The sequence below is a fragment of the Ipomoea nil genome, unplaced genomic scaffold (genome assembly GCF_001879475.1).
Source record: "Ipomoea nil cultivar Tokyo-kokei standard unplaced genomic scaffold, Asagao_1.1 scaffold2845, whole genome shotgun sequence".
NCBI classification, from domain to species: Eukaryota; Viridiplantae; Streptophyta; class Magnoliopsida; order Solanales; family Convolvulaceae; genus Ipomoea; species Ipomoea nil.
In genome coordinates, this window is record NW_017619273.1 from 7,048,024 (window position 1) to 7,070,926 (window position 22,903).

The following is a 22,903-nucleotide window of genomic DNA, read 5'->3' on the forward strand; positions in this document are numbered from 1 at the left end:
AATTGTAATAATTCGTAGGTGAGGCGAATTGCAATTTCTCAAATTTGAAGAATTATAATTTCATAGAATTTCAATCTTTCCTAACTAGACTTTAGAATTTCTCACTCCTTCGGGAAAAAAAAATTGAATACATGTTTATACATACTTTCTCAACCTGTTGAAGACAAAGAGTCAACATTTCTTCACTATATATTAGTTTTGTACAACCAATCACAGCCTCTAACTGCAAGATTCAACAAACCCAATCTATTACACATGAACTTAAACGTGATGTCTCCCAGCCTTAATTTCCCAATTTGAGATGGTACTCCTTTATATGCAAATTAAAGGATGTTAGCTCTAAAACTCTAGAATGTACACTAGTATAGATGTATTCTTTAATTTAAAATTTAGGGAGCTGAGAGAAGTTTTGGCAATGTAAAGGTGATGTTTTGGGACTCAAACTTGAGAAAAAGACCAATTAAGATGAATAATGTTATTGTGGAGAAGAGAAGTTGGAAGCCATCAATATAATGCATCCAAGGATATATAGAGATTCAACCTCAGCTCTCAGGATTGCTTCTGCATGCTTTCTTCCTAGACTTATATAGGAAGCCCAAGACAAGATAAAACTAATTGTCAAATTAAAGTCAGAAAGTCGAAATGTATTCAAATTAAAATGATAAAACTAATTGTAAAAACTCTATGATTTTTACCATATTGCAACAATTTTTGTACTCAACTACAATAGATTGCCCAAAAAAGGGATTTACATATCATATATATGAGAAATAGCAACGTAACTAGGGTCTCAAGAACCCCCCAGAAAATTACAGTATGGGTGATAATGAATGATCTGATCTGGTCTGCTATACAACTAAAAGGAAACATATCTTTGATGACTATTACTATTACTTCAAATCTCTCATATATTTACCTTCAATTCTGAATTGAGAGGCAAAGGAGAAACTCCAATTCTCTGCAGTTTAGGGAATGACTATACAGAGCTGTTCCAAAACTCTCCAACTTATATGTGAATGAATACTAGCTACAAGTCACCTATTGTTGTCAAAACCTGTTAGTCATGCCAAAGGCTAGGATTCATATCATGTTAAATCATCACTACCATTTTTCAATTCCTTTGAGGCTCTTTTGAATTCCTTTGCAAGTATGCTTTTCAGTTTTTGCCTCAAATTAGAAGCCTCATGAGGCTTGAACCACTTCTTTCCAAACTGAAACCAATAAATAAATAACAATAATCATAATAATTAGCAGCAGTAGTAATAATAAGAAGAAAAGGAGAAGCAAATCGGTAATATTTAGGTATAACATGGAACTGAATGATATCATACATTACTATCAGAAATAAAGAGGGAAAAATAGTACCATATCTAGATCCTTCCTTTTCAGCCTCTCAGAAACTTCATCAATAAACCGTTCTATAAAGAAAAGTACAAAGGGGCCGCAGTCATAGTCATTCTTTTGTTGAGGAACCTGTCACCAACAAAAATTGTGCTGAAGAAACATAGGAGATAAAAGGAAACATAAGCTCACAAAGGCAAACTTTTGGTTCAAAAGAATGTTTTCAACAATTCAATTTAATCACCAATCATAAACCATACAATTCAGAAATAAGTAATCCCAGGAATTTTCTTGTTGAAAAGAAATGACAATGTGACATTACATTTCAGTCTGGGATAGTATTTTTACCTGAATTTCTTTTTCCTCAATTCTTCTAGGGAGTCTCTCCCATATTTTATCTGCAATGGGGAAATGTGGTCCTTCATCTTTCAAGGTTTTCCATTCCTCTATCAAAAACCTGGGTGCAGATCGAACAAATTCAACAGACTTCTAACTCAACAAGTTTTAACCAAAAAAGGCTTACGGTGTCAAATGAAATCCCGTGGAAAAATTCAATTGAGAAATTGGAGATCACACATTTATTAAAGAAGTCTGTTTAAAAAGAAAGAGACATACATAAATTCATAGATAGATAAAGACTTCTGGGTTGCCTAAACTAGCTAGCTGTGAACACACAAAGTGTATAATTGGATGGTAACCGTCCAACCCTTTTAGGGGTGTGTTTGATTCAGATTATATCACATAGTTCAATTTTTGTCACATTTCTAGGAATCTCATTCCCCTCAAATTTTGTGGTTATACGAGATTCCTGGGAATATCGCTTTACATTACATATTTATGCATTTCTGAGCATACATGAGACCATGTAGCTGTACGAAAAATTCAAGAACTCAAGTATAAAGTATTCATAGAACACAATAAGAAATATACAGAGGGATGTAACAAAATATAATTAACATCCTGTTTTTACTTGGATACAATTCTATTTAGGGCAGACAAACTTTAAAACACACTTCAAAAACCAGGTATCTATACATTGTGTTTGATTAAGTACTTTAAAAAAAAAAAAAAAAAAAAAAATTAAACCTTACTTTCTGGTGTTGTTAAATATTGGCTTGCTACAGTGGAACATTAGTGAATCCAAATGAAGTACAATTGGTCCAGATTCATCTTCCTTATCTGGTATGCAGATAATCACCAAGCTCCAATGAAGACTGAGAAGATAACATTAACCAACATAAAGAGAACGGATAAGCAAGAAATACTTATAAAGGAACAGATTCAAAATGATGGATAAAAAATGGCCCCACAAGAATAACTGAAGAAGTGCAGAAGCAGTAATTTACTCTTGAACAATGTTTCCCAAAAGGTAAGCTAGGGCACACAAGCATTTCTACTCAACAAATGTCTCGAAATATAACACTAAGAACTTCCAGAAAATAATTGGGTTAGGAAGAATGCAAGGTACAATATTTTCCTACAATATAATGACAATCAAATAACAGATCTTAAGCCCATCAAGGAAAGTAAAAGCAATGAAATGATCAACTCATCAACCAACCCCCATCTGCATGCATCTGCTAAACCAAGAAGCTCAAAGTGTTCTCATCTCTTAAAAGGTAAATATCTTTTATCACTGGGCCAAAAATCTGTTAACTTATTAATCTGGCAATTGCAAAGATCTTGAGAATCGTTTCTAATATTGTTTGTGGCATTTGACAGGTTAAAATTACATGAAAGTTGAAATATTCAGTGCAAATGGTAGGTTATCCGTCAAGGAAAACTATAGTCCTCCTAATCCTTGCCCTGTTCCTTTCTGATACAGTAAACAAGACTTCTCATTCGCCTCAGAGTACTCACACCTCATATAGAACTATAACTAAGCCAAATATTTCAAAAGTTCAAATTTTAAGAATAAACTGAACTTTAAAAAAAAAAACAAAAAACAAAAAACAAAAAAAAAACAAAAAAAACAAAAAAAACAAAACAAAAACAAAAACAAAAACAAAACAAAACAAACAAAAAAAAAAACAATAGCTCACCTTTCATGAATTGGTAAAAATAGGTATGCTTTCTCAAACAGATTTACGCCTTTCCACCATCTTCTTAACTTGACAAAGGAAGATTCCTTGTCATTCTGCTGTAAGTCAGTATAGCAAAATTATTCATACATACTTGATTAAGCGTATATAGATATATTTGTGTCTCGTGTGTGTGTGCATTCTACTTCACATACACTCTACATTTTTTCTTCTGATTTCTTTTCTTTGATAGGTTGCTTCTGATGGTTCATGTTGGAAGAAAAACATTATTCTTAATACTTCAAAGGAAAACTTTATAATTCATGATTATCATATACCTCCAGTCACATTGGAGTTCATTATTTTGTTAAAATGTTCCATATGCATTAAGTGCAGTCTAGTAGACAAGGAAATGCAGACTTGAAAGTTTCATTTGCTCTTCTCATATGCCACTATTCTTTTCATGGAAGATTAAAGAAAAAGATCCAAGTGGTTGTTCAATCCATGGGATTGATTGGATTTGGACCAACAATCCTTCCTATTCCTCAGCATATAGTTGCTTTTGGATTAGTTCATAATTTGTGGTACCCACTGCTTATAATGAAGCGGATTGCCTTCATATTGAAGAATGAAGGGGATCGTTAAGCTCCTTTTAAACAAAACAAGCTCTCAACAAGTGTACTACTATCAAATAGTACAAAGTCACACTATTAAGGAATGCAATATTAGAAAGAAGTTCTATATTGCCTTCACGGTTAGAAGAATATACATGCATAAGATATGCAAGACAACCTGTTACCTGTTTCAAGTACTAATATAAAGTTTGAAGTACATGTCTCCCCCAAACATTTGGTTTGAAAGATAATATACCTTGTTCAGCATAGCCTCTTTAAGCTTGTTGTAAAAATATGTATTAAAAAAATGATAGTTGCATCCTCCCCTATCTGGTGAAGACTTGGTGTGCTGCAGATATCTAGCAAAAATATTGAGGATGACTAGAGACTTAAGAAAACTTTCAGCTAGTCCACAAATAAAATGACATTAGAAACATAAATGAAATTGCAATATAGTGCAGCTCTACAAAAGGTGCTTAATGAAAGCTCTAATTAAGGAACTTGATGCAGTCTAGAAGATAATAGGCAAGTCATTATATATATATATATATATATACACACACAGTTTTTGAAAGGCGTATTTTGAATCAGGTATAAGCTTGTCTTGATCAGTTGATTGTACTATTGCAGTCAAGTATATTTTTTATCTAAAGTTCTAGCTGAGAAATTTGCAGATCATGGCATGCCACTTTATCTAAAGTTCTAGCTGAGAAATTTGCAGATCATGGCATGCCACTTTATCTAAAGTTCTAGCTGAGAAATTTGCAGATCATGGCATGCCACTTATTTGATATTTAATGATGAAGCAACCTAGTACTTGAACTTCAGCCGAAATAGGTGAATAATGAGTAATTAATGGGATAAAATACTGGATCCCATAAAACTTCTAAATTAAGCATTGCTTGGACAAGTGTAGTACTAGGAAGGGTGGCCCCCTAAGAAGTCTCTGTTGCATCACCCACCTCCATTTGTATGCTTATAAAATTTAAAAAGATAAAAATAAAGGGAGCTTTGGGTTAAAAATACATGCAAAAACTTTCAAGTATGCACTTTAGTTCTCAAACTATAAGATTTTCGCCCTTCAGCTCATTGACTTCAGACCTGCCTGCAGAAGATTGGCCTTCTTTAGCAATTAAATTTCTCATACTTCTATCTTCCTGAATCTGCAATTTCCACATATTTATGGCTTTAAGCCTTGTTTGCTAGAAACTGTTATTTGTCCAATTCAATCCAGGTCTTAGCTTATTTTCAGATCTAAAAGTCCTAATTTATTTTCTCCCATCCAAACACCAATTAATCTTAATGCAACAGTCTCGGTGGCTCTCACCATACACATGCCGTCTGTATGTTTCTAGCACCATCATTGGAAATAAATCATTTGAAAATAAAAACTTCAGCAGAATAGATTACTCTGAAATTTGCAAATATAGTGAAGTAACAACAGCTTTCCTATTTTTCTAGTTGCGACTCTGTGCATCTGTTTTGGAGGAATCAAGGATAGCAGGGAAGGGTAACAGTCCGAGAAACAGAAACAATAATCTATGAACCCATGACCAATACATTGAACTATCTGAAATCATCTCTAATCAACATTACCGGATATAAAAGTTCATTATGGTTGATGACAAATATGCCTCAGGAGCAAGGCATTCCATGTCTGAATAGCAAAGCTCAATTGGATCTGGATCATCTCTATTCCACCAAGCAAAACAGCTTGCAAAATGTTAGTATTCAAGAGGCAAGGATGCAAAAAGTAAAGAAAGAGAGCACACCATACCTAGAAGGATAGTACAGCTTCAAATCTTTGGTGCTGAAATGACAAACAGAGATAATAATTGCCTCACAGGTCACATACTAGGAAGCTGACATGTTTAAAAGAAAATGAGATTAAAAAAAGTCAGAAGTTAGAGTTAACTCATTACCTTTCATCCATAAAGTCCAATTGATCCATATGTTTAGCCTCTTGTTCCTCCTCATCCACAAGAACAACAGTCTCCCCCTACAAGAAGCAACATAATTCAATCCATATATAAATCTCAGAAATTATAAATTAAAGATGAGCTAAAGACTATAGGAGCAAATAGAAGATAAGATGAAAGCCTCTTTAATGGTAAGGTTTATGATCATATATAAATTTTGAGTACAAAATACCAAAGAATATACAAGGCAAAGAACATGTAAACTGTAAACAGAGAATTAATGAAGCATAGTAGAACATACATTTTTGCACCTTGGGCTATTTGAACCTTGGACTTCAGAACATTTATTCCTGAGAGGGGAATGAATGTATCAAGTTTAGAACATGCAACATAGATTGCAGGGAACAGCACTAGAGGCAAAAAAGATTTTAAAAATAATAATAATAACAATACAAAAATGTGCTCCATGAAAGGACTAGATCACATTTTATAACAGATAAAGCAGAAAAAATGAGGCACAGAGAACTAATATACTTCTTTTTCACACTGCTGTAGAAGTCTTCCTCAGAATGTGATGTAGTAGAAGAAATACTTCTTTTCAAACCAGTATTAGATAGTCGCTGACGAGCTTTACTCTCTTGTCTTCTCCTTGGCGGAATCTTTCTTTTGGGTACCCTTTTGCTGTCACATGGATTTAGAGTACTCATTTCGCTTTCAAAGGCATTGCCCACCTTATGGTTTCCCTTATTATCAATGCACGAAAATTAGAAGGGCAAACTTCAGTTGTTATAGAATCCACAACCAGGTAATGATTAGTCAAGAATAAGATTATAAGAATGTACTGGTTCCAAACGCTTTGAAAAACAAGCACCAAATGAAGATTGTGAATTTGGTGTGGAAGATGATGGAGCCGGTTGCATGAAGCCATTAGATACACCTGCACAATTACATCTAGCTCTTATCCTTGCCCACTCAACATTTGTGAATATGTAAACTATGTAAATAGCATCATCCATCTATACATATATAAAAAATAATAACAATAATAAAACAAAATAAATAAAAAAGACCCACATACTCTCATTCCAAGAAGTTTAATATGCCTATTGTGTCTGTGTTTGTGTGTGTGTGTGTTTGCATATTACATATTTTTATATCATGAATTTGTGCCTGTTCTTACAAGAACCCAATGAAATCCAATAGTCTGCAATAAATCGTTTTCTTTCTAAGCAGCTTCCCTAAGACCCTAACAGTATACTGAAGTAAAAGATACTGGGGAAAAAAAACAGCAATCTGAGAGGTAAAATTGTAAATCACAAATGAAGCAAAAACAATAAAACGAGATAGGTTATAAAGCAAGTCAATCCAAGTTGAGCCTTAGAAAACTGGCATATATCATCCTGATCAATGCTTAAAAATGATTCAAGCACAATTCGTAAGACAAATGACAAGATCAAAATTCTGCAACAACCATCAATGTTTAAATCTTCATCACAGCCATAGAAAAGCCAAAAATGGCAGCACAAACACAGACTAGTTCTTATTGAAGGTAGTAAAGGTCATTTGGATATGGATGGAGGAGGTGGCTCTGTTAAGCAAACCAGTACGGAATTTTTCCATTCACGGTGATCAAAGATGTGATGGGACTTGCATGATGATGGAGATCATAATTACAACAACTCAATGCAATATGCATACGAAATATATACACGCACACCTACAGACACACAATTCTGACATATATATATATATAAGCAGAAGAGATAATGCAACATATTTACAGAAGTAATATGAACTTCACCTGCCCCAATGTGGTCATGCCCTTCTTGTTTATCAACTTCCTGTAGAAGAAATAAAAATTAATGGCTAAAAATGAGCATGAATAATAGAATTCATATTAAGTGTATATTATGGAAGTAAATAGGTGAACATGACTTACTCATGCTACAATTACTTTTAGGTTAGCAAAATTTTGTCACTTCTATTGGTGAAATGTTCATAAAATTCACCAATAGGTGTTTTCTTAGTACCCAAAAAATAAAAAATAAAAATAAAAATAAAAAAAAACTATGAAACTTTAATGCAATTTAGTGGACAAAGACAACATGTTCTTCAATTGCGATGCAGTATTTAAATGCACAACGTACATCTGCAAGTGACACAAATCTAGTTAACAACAACAACAGTAATAATAATAATAACAAAAGAAGCAATTAGATAAGTTTTATTTATCAACAGGATATTTATTCAACCAGCAAAACCTTGGGTTCTAAGAGGAAAAAGAACAAAATGAAATAGGTAAGACACTATATGATCCGCCCTGATAGGCTGTGCTTTTTGGGCCGAACCTTATTTCTTGAAGTTCTAAGAAACAGCACACCAAACCCGCTCTAGTACAAAAGCAGAATATAGGGCTGTGGCGCAATCCTAGATCAAACGTCACTTAGATGCAGTATACTACATAGCCCTTTATGGGATGCACCACTCTCACATTGTGACAATGTCAAGGCTATCTACCTAAGGTCACAATTCTATATTTAACGCACATATGACATATTAAACACTCGGAAATTGACTATCACTTTGATAGAGTGCAAGTGGCTTCAGGAGAAATTCATATTCACTAGTGCTTTCTAACAACCAGTTCACAGATGTATTTACTAAGGAACTCACATCACATTACTTCAACAAACTCCATATCAATCTTAGCATATTTCCCCCTGCTGGCTCAAGTTGAGGGTATATGTTAGATACCTAATATATGTGAAATCAATAATAGTATAAAAGTAGTACAACTATGCTTTCCTCATTATACTATGATCATGAATATACACTCATCATTAAAATAAAGGCAAATCTCTAAGTCCGCAACAAGATAAAATATGCTATCTGTTTAACAACAACCAGCTTAAAGCATATAAAATGTCAAAGGCCCACCTTTATCTTCAGAGCAAAGAATATGAGTTGGCATTATGCAACCAAATCATTAGACTCACAAGTCACAATTACATCAAAGTCAATCAACCACAGATGTGGTTCATTCAGATTTTGCAGAACTCAGAAAAAAAAAAATCAAAATCAACCATATTATCCTAAATCACAGCTTCCCAGTCATAGCAATAACCATGTTACTGCACTTTGATAACTATTGTTCACAGAACGCCGTGCTTATATATTGCTCAAGAAACCTTGAGCAAAAGCTAACCTATTAACTGAATAGGCACATTCACTTCTAAGTAGGGTTTTGGAATTCCATATAGTTCCAAAGTCAGAATAAAAAATCAATGTTGTAAGTTTAAAGTTAACCTATCACGTTATTCAATCTAAAAAAAAAAAATAAACTAAATAAGAAATCACCTTTCGGAGATGGTCACGTTGCCTCCTTTCCTGTTCATTCTGGAGGCGCTTGATGAAGTGTCTCAGCTTCTCGCCACCATCGGGCAGACTTTTGCTGGATAGCATTCTATTGGTCCTCGCAATCTTATTCACGAGCGTTTCATCCGACAATTCCTGTAGGTCGTCCCTACGTTCATCGTCGTCCATCGCTGTTGACGGCGGTTTCGCCGCAGCGGTGGAGACTACCACCAGCTCCGGCGGAGGCTCGTCTTCGCGGTCCCGTAATAACTCGTCAATGTTAAGCGGTATGCCCCCCTTCTGCTTTTCCTCACTTCCTCCCTCCATGCGTAGGGAAGAATGTATATAGAGTCAAGCAGTGTGACGAATCCTCTGAGCTCTAATTTTCTGGGGAAGAGAGAGAAAATGGAGGGGAAGCAAGAAAATACTCTGTACACTATTGCCAGGGATTCGATGGTGCTATATTTTGGGCTTTTGGCTTGGAATTTGTATAGCTTGGCAATAAAATACCAAGTGGAACGGCAAATTATGCTATGCGCACGTGCGCACGGCGCTAAAACGGCGTCGTTTTTCGTGAAAATGACGCTGTTTTAATTATAAAAAAAAATTTGTTCGAAACGCCGTTAACGGCGTTAACGGCATATTCGTTATGAAATTAGGAATATACAGTTATGACATTATGAATGTACAGTTATAGAACTATGAATGTATAGTTATGGAATTATGAACTTACAATTATGAACATAGAGCTTCGAAAATTATGAATGTTCGGTATGGAATTATGAATATACAGTATGGAATTATGAATGTACAGTTATGGAATTATGAATGTACAGTTATGAAATTATGAACATAGAACTCTGACATTATGAACTTACAATTATGAACATAGAGCTTCGAAAATTATGAATTTACAGTTATTGAATTATGAATGTACAGTTACGGAATTATGAATGTACAGTTATGGAATTATGAATGTACAGTTATGAAATTATGAACACAAAGCTGTGAATATATGCTCCTATAACGAAGCGGTCTGAAATTAAATTTTTTTTTTAAAAAAAAAAAAGGGAAGATATTTTATGGTAATGTATTTAAATATTGAAAGATAAATGACATACAATAATTACCATGTAATTACTATGATAATTTTATGGTAATGTATTTAAATATTGGAAGATAACAAATCTTATAATTAATATAATTAATAAAATTATTAAGGTAATTGTCACAATATTTGATAATTATAATTAATAATATTAATAAAATTGAGAAATATAAGATTTTTATGTGGAAATATTTGTGACAATTTCATTAAATTATAATTACTAAAATATGAAATATAATTAAGAAAATGAAATTATAAAATTAACAAAATATAAACATTTGTAAATTTTTGTAAATACATACATATATACATTTATGCACTATACTAACCACACAAAATTTAAATACTACTTTTAAATTTCTAAATGTAATTTTTAAATTATAAATCTATCAATATAAATTATAATTAGTGAAATTTTATTATAGAATTTTCCTATATACATATTAATAAATTAATATTAATAATATTATGTGTAGATACAATATATTATATAATCATATAAGGAAATGTGTCCGATTAGAGTTTAAATTTACCCATACAAAATTTAAAATTTAAATTTTTAAAATTAATTTCTAAGTATAATTCTCTTAGTTATTATTCATATTTTGAGAATTATAATATATATGAATTACAATTAGGAATATATAAATCAACTTAATTATGTGAATTTTTTCTATAAATTTAAGTAAATACGTACATGATTAGAGATTATATTAATCATACAAATTTTAAATTTAAATATTGTACGTTATGAAAATAGATATTTGACCAAATATATAAAAATTCAAATAGCATTCAAAAAAAATATAAAAATTCAAATATATTATTATATTGTCCATTTTAACATTTTTTTAATTTAATTTCATAATAACAAAAATTTATCCATACAACGCACGGGTATAACACTAATAATTCTTATTATCATAACATAACATAGTTCGTGCATTGCACAGGGATCATACTAGTTGTTATTATAGCCTACTATAGGGGGTCTTTAATGTAAAATAACTCTCCAATTTTTTCACATCATTTTTTTTTCTCTTTTATTCACTCTTTCCAGTTTCCCTATGATAATTTTTTTTTTTTTTTTATAAAGAAAGCCCTTCTCTAAATTAATTAAAAAATCTAATCTAGTATACAAAAACATAATAAGCCTCAATTAAGGTTATATCCTTGATTTATGTCCCTCTTTTTGTATACAAATAAATGTGTACATTTTACTTTAAATGTTGTACATTTCAATGTTATCAGACAAAACCACCCTTACACCGTTAGTTTTTAATTCTAACATTGATAACATATCATTATTACCATACACTTATATCTATCATATCTTTTCTTATTTTTAATTATCATTTTATTAAAATAATTATATATTAATTTAATGCTTAATTATATTTTAATTAAATTTCAATGATAAATTATATATGTGTGATTGTGTGTGTACAAAATACATATATTATTTGTGTATATATAATTTAAATTATAATTTTTAATTATTTGTATTTATCAATGTTTTAATATTTGGCATAAATTTTCGCGCATCGCGCGTACAAAATGCTAGTAAAAGCTAATAAGTGTGAATATCCTTCATTTATATCCATTTATTTCATTACTTTTTTTTTTTATTTAATGAATGCACATATATACAAGATCAATGAATGAATCAACGCTACCAATCCTTTAAGTGTTTTACTCTTATAATGTAACCTATAGATATTGGACAATTGGTAAATATGATGTAACCCAAATATCAAAATGCTAAAAAAAGTGTTTTGTTATTCAACAATTTGAAGCAACAAATGCTATTATTTTTTGGACACTTTTAGTCCTTTCATGACTTTTTCTATTTTAAGTAAGAACATTTTTGTCTATTCATATTTTTTTTTGTTATTTTTCTTATTTGAACCGGTTTAATTGATTTAAAACTTTAATAAAAATCGGTTGAAAAATATGGTTACTAAAAATCAGAGGTTATCTAAAGTTCTAAACCAATTAAATAAGCTAAAACCGAAAAAATAACAAAAAAAAAAAATATGAAAAGACAAAATTGTCCTTACTAAAAATAGAAAAAGTCATGAGAAGGACTAAAAGTGTCCAAAAACTAAGGCTAAAGTGTCATCGAGCACCATGAACTATATCCAATTATTCATCCCGCTTCCTGAACTTTCATATCATACATATTGAGCCACGTACTATTAATTTTTTTTCGTCTAGCATTTTTTATAGGTTTCATACAGGTTACCGGTAACAATATGCTGACATAAATTTTTTTTTTTCTTTTTTTTCCGTAAATAGCTGCCCCAAAACCCACCATCCTGACTCCGTTTTCTCCGGCGATTGCGATTTTTTTTTTTTTTTTTTTTTTTGCATTTTACAATTTCTGGCGCCGACGGTGGAAGTGTATTATGATTTTCAAGGTATTGAAGTTCTGTTCGTGTATTTTCTTTGTTGTTTTCACAACAGGTTTGTCACCAAACATGATATATATTGCTTTACCCTCCAACGGGATTAGAAACTTTGACAACATGGAGCTTGGTTTGGGACACTCGGCGTAGACTCTCTCTATCCCTCTCTGACAAAATTATCTCTTCTCTTTCACACTGCTTATCACCTTCATTAAAGCAGCTGTAAACAACTCGTGCCAAAAGGGGAAAAAACACATCACTCGTGCCTCTCCCTGATTTACCACAAAATCACTTGAAAGCTTCTCCAGAAACGCAAAGGCTTTATCGCTCAAACCACCCACCACTCTCGCTATGAAGCAAATGAATTGAGCTCCGGCTCCGAACTGCCAAAAAAAGAAGTTTTATTTCAAGAAAAACCAAAAAAAAATCCACTGACGGGGAAACGAGGCCGTTAAGAAATGAGAGTCATCTGGCTCTATATCCATGAATGCTGAAGGTCCTGAAATCTATCATTGCAGAAATGAAGACCCCAGTGCTGTATCTCAACATTTCCAGAATGACAGACTACATAAAAGATGGCCATCCTTCTATTTTCAAGCAATCTAAGAGACAAATTAAAGGCTGTCCGGGATGACTCAGGACTGCAGCCTCACATGTTTTTCATTTTATTGAATGAAGTAAATGAAATGACAAATACTATAACTTTTTTTTTTTTTCAAAATCAATTTCTCATACTCATAATCAATATTACTCAAATTGCCATTAGCTCCAAATTCTCATTCTCACGGTAAGCAGAAAATATATATTGCCCCCATTCATCTCCTTCAATTTATACCCTGAACAAGGTTTCCGTTTGTTCAGGCTCTGAGCTTCCTCATCAGTGATCTGACCTCCAAAGAGCATCTTACCAAATCCGTTAGAAGGCTAATGAGAAGTACGGGAGGCGGAGCGAGAGGCGTTGTCGGCGAATGACGAGTCGGATGTCTCAAGTTGACTTCTTTTTTAAAAAGCAAAACTATTACATGGCTGCCACATCATCTAAGAAATACATCAAATAAGCAAAAATAAACACCTCATCAACTAATAATCTGTGTCATGTCATCATAGTAACTTGAGTACCTGTAAAAAATGCTAGACGAAAAAAATTAAATGGTAAGTGGCTCAATATGTACGATATGAAAGTTCAGGGTGCGGGATGGATAATCGGATATAGTTCAAGGAGTGGAATGACACTTTAGCCAAAAACTAATAGTCTGGAATGTTAAATGACAAAAATGATAGTCTAAAATTAAATTTGAAATTGCCACCAAAGATAAGGGACCTTTAGTGAAATTAACTCTAAAGAGATCAACCGAAGTTTCAGCACATGGAAATCCTAAATAAGTATACAAAGTGTAGATTTTAACTAGACAGAAATATCAGCACACAACAATTACTAAAAAGAGTTTGAATTGAATTCTAGCCACTTACAAATATGCCCCATGCATTTCTGCTCCCTAAGGGTGATAGGTAAATACTTCTTCAGTTCTTCCTACAACTAGTTCACAATTTCCATTAAACTCTACATCTCAAAAAGCTTAGCAAAAATTTCCCGGCTTAACAAAAAGCAGAGGAAGCAATGAAGATACCATAAACTGGTCAAGATATCAGAACACGCTTAGCCGAGTCTATGTTTACTGAAGAACAATGAAGATATCCTACTTTTGGGGAAATTATAGGCAGGTCTGCTGCCCAGGTCAAGCAGAAGAAGGTGGAGGTGTGCCAGCTTGGCTCTTAGGTACTTCACTTTCCAAGCTATGATTCAGAGCGTTTCATCCGACAACTCCTGTACGTCGTCCCTACGTTCATTGTCGTCCATCACTGTTGACGGTGGTTTCACCGCAGCGGTGGATCGGAGACTACCACCAGCTCCGACGGAGGCTTGTCTTCGCGGTCCCGTAATAACTCGTCAATGTGATGTAGGATAAGGGTAAAGGGATGTCAAATATTTCATCTCTTTTTGTCAATTTACATATTACAACTATTTATAGAATAGGAAATAGGAAAATATAGTTTTAAATGCTGCACCACCCCTAGAAAAATGGACAGATTTTTAGAAAATAGAAAATCTCTTAATATCTAATAAACTTATTAATTATTACCCATGCTTAATCATCCAAAGTAGTTAACCCTTCGATTTTGCTGCACATTTGTTCTCTTTCACAATGTTTAAAAAAAAGAAAAAAAATAAGATAAAATTTTCATTAACTTAAATTCGAAATCAGTGCATTACAAATGATAGGAGGAGGGTTGGAGAATCACTCTGTGAAATCAGGCAAAGAACTAGACTGCCTAGCAAGAAGCCAAGAACATAGGTTGTCTAGTTCGTTGATATTCTAGTCAGGGGCGGAGCCAAGAAACTTGAGTTGGGGGGCCAATGTAGTAGAGAAAATTTACAATATTAGTCGACACTATAATTAACTGTACCATATTATTATATATACTATACATTATTATAATTATTATTGATAATGATTTCTAATTATACTATGTGTAATAAAGTATGAAATATATAATTATATGATGAGTACGATCGACATAGGTGTCGATCATTACTTTAGAAATTTTTCACATAACACAAAATATAATAAGAACAACAACAACAACATTTATTTAAATATAGATTGTCACTTAACATCAAATAAAAAGTTTTGACAATTATTTTGCCACCAATTTTTTTTTTCATAATTAACTGATATTCACTTTACTGATTAACTGAATATTTCAAAATTTGAGAGAGATAAAACAAAAACCAAGATCATGAATTAAATAATCAATACTAATTTTTTTTTTATTTTTTTTTTTCAATTTCAAAACTAACCATTTAAACTAGCAAATGTACATCTTAAAAGTGTAAATAAATAATTAAAACACACAATAAATCACTAATTAATTAATTAATATAACTAATAAAACTAAAGCATATATCTCAAATTTGGAGATTTTTTTTTTGAAATAAAAATGTATACTTGATGCCCCCATTATTAAAATCTTGATAATGAAATAAAAATGTATACTTGATGCCCCCATTATTAAAATCTTGATAACAGAAATAAGATAATAAAGAAAAATGGTGACTTTAATGAATTAATTCATTTCTTTTTATTTAATGAATTTGAACTTTAATATATATTTTGAGTTCATTTAATTAATATAAACACAATAGATTTTTTATTATTATTATTATTATTAGAGGGGGGCCAAAAGTGTATTTTATCCCTACTATATCAATATATACATACATATTTACTAAAAAAAATTAGGATTTGGGTAGGGATGGGGGGAGGCCCCCCTACCTTCTAATGTAGCTCCGCCACGGCTTCTAGTAAACGAAAGAAACACATTACAGAAATTATGCAAGAGGTGTTTGATATCCTCAACAATTAAATAAAAAGAAGACACACCACCACTAGACTTAGTACATTGGACAACATGTAGTGAGTCAGTTTCAACCTGAATGTTATCCATGTTGTGCAATTTAATCCAACTTAACGCTTCTCTGATGGCGAGTGCTTCGGCTTTCCTTGGAGTGAACATACCCTTGCACTGTGCTCCCCTTGCTGCAGTATATAATAGTCCCCTCTTCATCTCTTATGACACTGACAAGCCCCATAGCTGCTTCTTGCTTATTTATCGCAGCATCCACGTTCATTTTAAGCATGCCTGGCCTATGGTGAGTAGCAGATGGCGCCTGATTGGCAGATAGATGCAGATTTGTAGCATCCCTCCAAGGCCCAAGCAGTTAAGAAGTTTTTAGCTTTGCAAATAGTTGGTGCTGATGAAGGGTTGATGAATTGTTCCAAAGCTTGTCATTCCTTTGTCCCCATATTTCCCAGCAGATGAGAACAAAAAAAGAGGGATTATGACCTATTTTGGCTTCTAAAAAAGAGGACTCTGGGTAGTATCTAGCTTTGTATATTCTAGCTGCTAGGGAGGTTTGGTTGTTGGTAAGCCTCCAGGATTGTTTAGTAAGCATAGCCAGATTGAAATCTCTTAGGCTTCTAAAACCTAACCCACCCCATTTCCTAAGATGACAGAGTTTATCCCAAGATTTATGTATTAATGTACCCTTAGGGTTCTGGTTCAACCTTTTGAAAGAATGTATTAACGTATAAAAAATATATCATTGAAAATATCTCTCATTATTGATTTTTTTTTTTGGTAATTGAAATCTTTCAAATGATACTAGAGCATCCACACTAGTAGTCATTTAGGAGTTATTTCTACATGAATTCTCTCCACTCAAAGTTAATAGCTGATGTGGGGAGGAGTTATTTCAAAAATATTTCTTATGCAAAGTATGGTATATTTGTAGTCCCAATAAGTAAGAGAAATAATTAAAATATAGTGAGTTAAATGGTGGGTGCATAAAAAACTGAGAAATAACTCAAAATTGATGTGGAGAAAGGTTTTCTTTTTTGTAATTGAATGAGATGATAGAGGATGAGGTGGATGCTGGGACCCACAAATAACTTAGAAATAACCTCAACTGATAAGGATGCTCAAGGTCATATTAATATGTTTTTTAATATGTCATTTTAATAATTGTGTTATGAATTTGTAGTATTGACTTTATAAGTCTGCAATACTGACATTTTGAACTATAATATTGAGCATATGAACCTGCAACAATTATTTAATGAACATGTAATAGTAACTTAATAAATCTGCAAAGTAACTTAGCGAACCTACAATAATAACTTTATATAAACGACGTATAGTAGTGACATTATATTATGAATCTATAGTTGCATTCATTTTGGGTTCACTATTTACACCCCACTCCCCCATTTGCACAAGAGAGAGAGTATTCTAGCTAGCAACATATTTCTAACATTTTAAAAGGTTGAAACGTATTTATTACAGTCTAAATCTACATATTTTTCTAATGTAGGAAAATGCTCTTGCAATATTAGTTAAATAACATGTATGACTATTTTAGCACAAAGAAAAACAAATAAAATCAATTGTATAATATGTATTTATACATATAAGAGTTTCAGATATAAATTTCATTCTCCATTGCTAAATGCATGTTTAGTAGAAAGAGTTCACACGAAAATTTCAATTCAAAATCAAAATGATTAAATGATATTTGTATGACTCTTTTATTATCATGTGTTTTTTATTATGATATTTATTTGGGTTCTAGCTAGGTGTATTATTTGTATTATAATAATTTTAAAAACGCATGATAAGACTATAATAAAAGAGTCATATATGCAAAAGTATGCAAATTAAACATCATTTGATCCTTCAATTTTGATTTTTGAATTGAAATTTTCATGTAAAAGTTGCTTGATTTAATCACCATATATGGATATAAAAGCAGAAGTATGGCTCTATTCTTTTATATAGACTTTCTTCACTTTTGAAATATTTTAAATTTTAAGGTACAAGATGGTTTGCATATTTACCATTTTAATTTTTAATCATTGCATTTTTGAAATATTGGAGGAAATTAAATAAACACAAAATATTTTTGAAGGGCAGATGATAATTTATTAATCTTATTTGATTATTTGTATTCTTCCTGTACCCAAAACCATTCTTTTCTTGCTCAGCAGTTGCAGCTAAGCGGCCATCGCCATCGCCTCTGCCGCCCTCTTCTTCGATAGACGTGTGTTGTTCTCTTTGTCAGTCATTGCTCTAATCTTTACCCTTCACAGAACAACAGCCGGTACTAAACATAGAGGATGGGGGAGAGATATGAATACTAGAGTGTGGGAGGAAAAATATAATGGGGGAATTTCTTGGAGTGTATATAGTCGAGCATCAGCCAATTCTTGAAATTCTTTTTGGTTTTAGAATTTTAGCGGGCTGGCATTTTCGGGATTACAATTTACACAACTATGGTTTCGGATTAAATTGAAGTATTAATTTTGATTTTTTAAAACAAAAAAAAAAGTTCATATGTTATGATAATAATCACTACTTAAATCCTCATCGAGTTATCGAAGTGATATTTTAATCTTTTCATTGATAGATGTCAAAATCTTGAGTGAAAGAGAAAGCTTACAAAGTTAGACAGCAAAACTCCCAGATTTTATCTTTTTCCACCCAAAATTTATGAATAGGTAACTAAAAAATAATGGCCTGTGTGCTCTTGTTCCAACAAGTTTAATATGCCTATTGCGTTCTCACGCTTTTTTTTTTTTAATTAATTATTATTATTTTATTTACAGGAGTGATACGATCTTCACTTGCCTCAGTAAGTCATGTCCTTCTTGTTCATTGACTTCCGTCCATATCCACCTGAAATCACCTAACATGAATCGATTTTTTTTAGGTGATAGTAGGTGGTGAGTCGGAGGTGTGTCTTTAAAAAGTAACCAAAAACTAAAATGGGAATAAAATTAGATTTGTTGATAAAAATTTAAAAATTTTGAAACTTGAACTAGAATCTAAAAAGAGCATTTGGGACATGCATTTTGGCCCTGTTTGGTAAAATGGCTGTTAACTGATAGATGTTAGTTGTTAGCTGATTGTGTTAATTAGAGGGTATAAATAGTTGATAACATTAGCTGATTGTAGAAAAGTGTTTGGTAAATTAGCTATTAGCTGATAGCTGTTTAGTATAATTTCTTTTCTTAAAAAACTAATTGAAAAAGTTGTTTGGAGTAGCATTTTGAAATTTAGCCTTTTAGAGTTGCAAAAAGCTAATTAACCAAACATTTATATTGATATTTTAACTAAATCAAACAATTAATAGTGATCAAATAAGCCAAAATTGATCTATAGGCCAATTTTTTACCAAACAGGGTCTTTATGTTAGAAATGCACATCACATACGTTTTTAATTTTTTTCTCTCTATATTAACCACAAACACAAGTGAAATTTGCCTCTGATGTATTATACATGAGACCAGTTGCGTCTCATGGCTATAAGTATATAGTGCTGTCAATACGGGCTGGCGGGGCGGGGCGGGCCAAAGCCCGGCGGGCGCGGGCCTAAACGGGGCGGGCTAAAAAAGCCCGCTCCTAAACGGGCCTGGGTTTGATAGGCCCGGACCGCCCCGCCAGTGGCCCGCGGGCTAGGCGGGCCCCCGCCGAAACCTCTTTTTAAAAAAAAAAAAATTGTTCATCAAACATCTAACTAATTAAAATAAATTGATACATAAGTTATAACTCACATAAAACATAATAATCAAACATCAAACTAGTCACAACTACAAAGTCCAAAAATATTACACATAACAATAATTTTAAAGTGCATATTTTATATAAAAATATTTTATATAAAATAAAATATAATATTGGCGGGCAACCCGCGGGCCCAGCGGGGCGGGCCTGGCGGGCCGCGGGCCTAAGCGGGGCGGGCCAAAAAACCCGCTCCTAAACGGTCCTCTATTTTCAAAACCCGCCCCCTACCTAAGTAGGGGCGGGGCGGGGCGGCCCGGCGGGCTAAGCCCGTTTTGACGGCTCTATAAGTATACTCTCCCATAGACGCAAGTGGAAAATGCATTTCTCGTAGAATACGAGGCATTTCCCAATTCACCACTTGCGTCTCTCACCGTCGACGGCTGGCGAGAAGAGACGAGTGGAGTACGACTATAATTGACAGCGTCAAATACAAACGCAGCAGAATGCAAAACAGCATGACCATATACAAATATTGCGCACCAAATACAAACACAGTGAAGGCGTTATTCCAACCCGCAATAAAAGATGCCAACGTTGATCGATTTAATCCGTTGATTGATCGCCTCAACGGATATAAGATGCTATACCAATGCGTTTCTTGTAGAATTTCCACTTGCAATTGTGGGAGAGTATACCTATAATACATTAGGCGCAAGTTCCACTTGCATCTATGATCAATATGCGAGAAAAAATAAAATTACAAAAACATACATGAAACGCATGCTCCAAATGCTCTTTTTCTATTCTAGTCCAAGTTTCAAATCCTTCTCATTTTTATCAACAAATCTAATTTTATTCTCATTTCAGAATCTTTAACCTTTTAAAAAGTAAACTCAAGGTGGATCGGGTTAGATTTGGATTCAATGTACAAAATTCGTCTAGAATCCCACCCGACCCACCATGTGTATGTCCCTATGGGACTTAAAGAGAAAGGAAGGAAGAATAAGAACATGAGCTTAGATGCCAGAGTTGTTAGCTCCTTGTTTTGATTGGAAATTCTCGGTTATCTTTCTTTTGAAATAGGGAGAACAACGAAGTGTGACAAATTAGCTCAATTTCGGAGAGGGACTCACAACCAGTTCCATCCATATTGGATAACATATCTACCCATCTTGTCTTGTCCCTTTACCTATGCTAGGTCTTTGAAGGCAAGGAAAGGAATGAAGGTTATCCCTCTCCCCAATCCCTTCCAGCTTTTCTTATGACCTTTGTCTTTTCTTGATTTTTTGAGTAGTTAATTACATTGACCTTAATAGTGAAATAAATACTAATATGTAATTATTTATAAAAGTTTCTATAATTTCGTGTAATTTTTTAATATTTTTATATCTAAACTACTAAGTTTATTTTTAAAAATTAACTATTTAGTTATTATATTTAAATACTTCTATTATTTTATGTTTTAGTATAACTAATGAATTTTATTATTTTATTATGTGTAACTAATTTAAATATTATTATTATTATTATTTTAAAATGTGATTTTTGAAAAAGTCCACTTGATACGAGGTTGAGGTGGAGATAGAGGTGAATAGAGAAAATATACGATAAATCGATTGATAGATGCAGCCCTCCTGACCGATTGTCATCCATATTCCTACCGAAGGATCAATGAGGATGATAATAACATTCCTATTGAGTGTATATTGTTACTCCTCAAAGCAAATCTACCACTACCGAAAAATCTTGTTAATTGGTATTTAAAAAAAAAAAAAAAAAAACACATGAAACTTTTATAAGATGATCCGAACAAAGAGTAGCAGTATTATAAATGCATAATGTACATCTACACGTGGCACAAATCTACTTAACAAAAAAAATGGAGAAGTAATTATATAAATGTTTTATTGTAATTTATGCCTCCACAAATACGTCAATTATCAATGTTATCCCTAAATTATTAGTGGTGTAAATGTTGTAACTCAATTTTTAAATGTAACATATATTACTCCTCCCCTAATAGGAAGAATGTGAAATATTATTGTCGGCAAAAAGAGAACAAACGGATTAAGAAAAATGGAGGAAAAAACGTGATTTTCAAATAGGAAAAACGATGGGTAATCACATTTACACAACTATGTCACATTTTGAAAATTAATGGGCAACATTTACACCACTAATAAATCAGGAATGATATTGATAATTGACATATTTGTGAGGGGCATAAATTACAATTTTTTTTTTTTTTTTTTTTTTTTGCAAAGAAACAATTCTTCGAGTTGTAAAATTCCGAAAATCATACATAAGAACCGTCTAGATAGAGTCCAATACAGAATCAAAGCTACTAAAGACAACTAGTGACAGGATTTACCGAGGATGAATGAGAGAGCCCATAGGGAAAGCTAATGCTGCCACCAAAGAGCCCATAGAGTCCCGCAAACAAATAATGTCAATTGCATTTTTTTTTTTTTTTTGAAACTGACAATTGCATATATTTTATTGTCCATGTCAGCATCAACTTTATAAATCTGCCACGTTATATGTCAACTCAGCAATTTAACCCAAGAAACCTACAAATAATGTCAATTGCATATATATTTTTTGTCTCTTAATTAGGCTGCCTTGGTGCGAATGGAGATTAATCTGGGTAAGGTACAGACTTAAAGGTGACTCCTACATTTAGAGCATGCTCAGGACACCTTGTGGTTTAACCGGAAATTTAAATTAAAAAAATCAAAAATCAAAAAAAGGAGAACCTGCAGGTCTCTTCTTGGAAAATGCTTTGGTTTTGCTTTTGGATTCCCCTCCCTTTCACCATTGGCAGATATTGGTTTTACTTGTGATAAGGTGATTAGAACAAAGTTGCAGCATTTCAGATCAAAGAAACTAACCTAGGGGGTCGATTCTCTAGAATGGCTCCATTTGGTTCATCATCCTCTGATGTTCTGCCTGCAAATGATCAGTACAACCAACCAAAAGGTAAACAATTAGTGTTTATCATGACTCATGAGGCACA

At 32.7% G+C, this 22,903-nt stretch overlaps 1 protein-coding gene and 1 long non-coding RNA gene across 3 annotated transcripts; both read right to left on the reverse strand.

The window, feature by feature from the left end:
- Window positions 1–645: 645 nt before the first annotated feature.
- On the reverse strand, window positions 646–9,720 carry LOC109159969 (ubiquitin-like-specific protease 1D). 2 transcript variants are annotated; one of them, XM_019308086.1, is made up of 14 exons: window positions 9,253–9,720; window positions 7,697–7,736; window positions 6,738–6,832; window positions 6,430–6,638; window positions 6,197–6,245; window positions 5,899–5,975; window positions 5,754–5,786; window positions 5,573–5,668; window positions 4,233–4,335; window positions 3,384–3,478; window positions 2,433–2,555; window positions 1,690–1,798; window positions 1,366–1,473; window positions 646–1,211 (listed from the first exon to the last, which is right to left on the reverse strand). In XM_019308086.1, exons 1-14 carry the CDS (start codon window positions 9,574–9,576, stop codon window positions 1,086–1,088), a joined length of 1,587 nt encoding a protein of 528 aa, XP_019163631.1. In that variant the 5' UTR covers window positions 9,577–9,720; the 3' UTR covers window positions 646–1,085. The 2 variants fall into 2 exon arrangements, with proteins under 2 accessions (XP_019163631.1, XP_019163630.1); XM_019308085.1 differs by having other exon boundaries at window positions 3,384–3,481.
- A 4,418-nt stretch (window positions 9,721–14,138) lies between these two features.
- LOC109159977 lies at window positions 14,139–14,552 on the reverse strand. Its single transcript, XR_002050654.1, has 2 exons — window positions 14,467–14,552; window positions 14,139–14,326 (listed from the first exon to the last, which is right to left on the reverse strand). It is a non-coding gene; the product is annotated as an uncharacterized LOC109159977 (long non-coding RNA).
- Window positions 14,553–22,903: the final 8,351 nt, after the last annotated feature.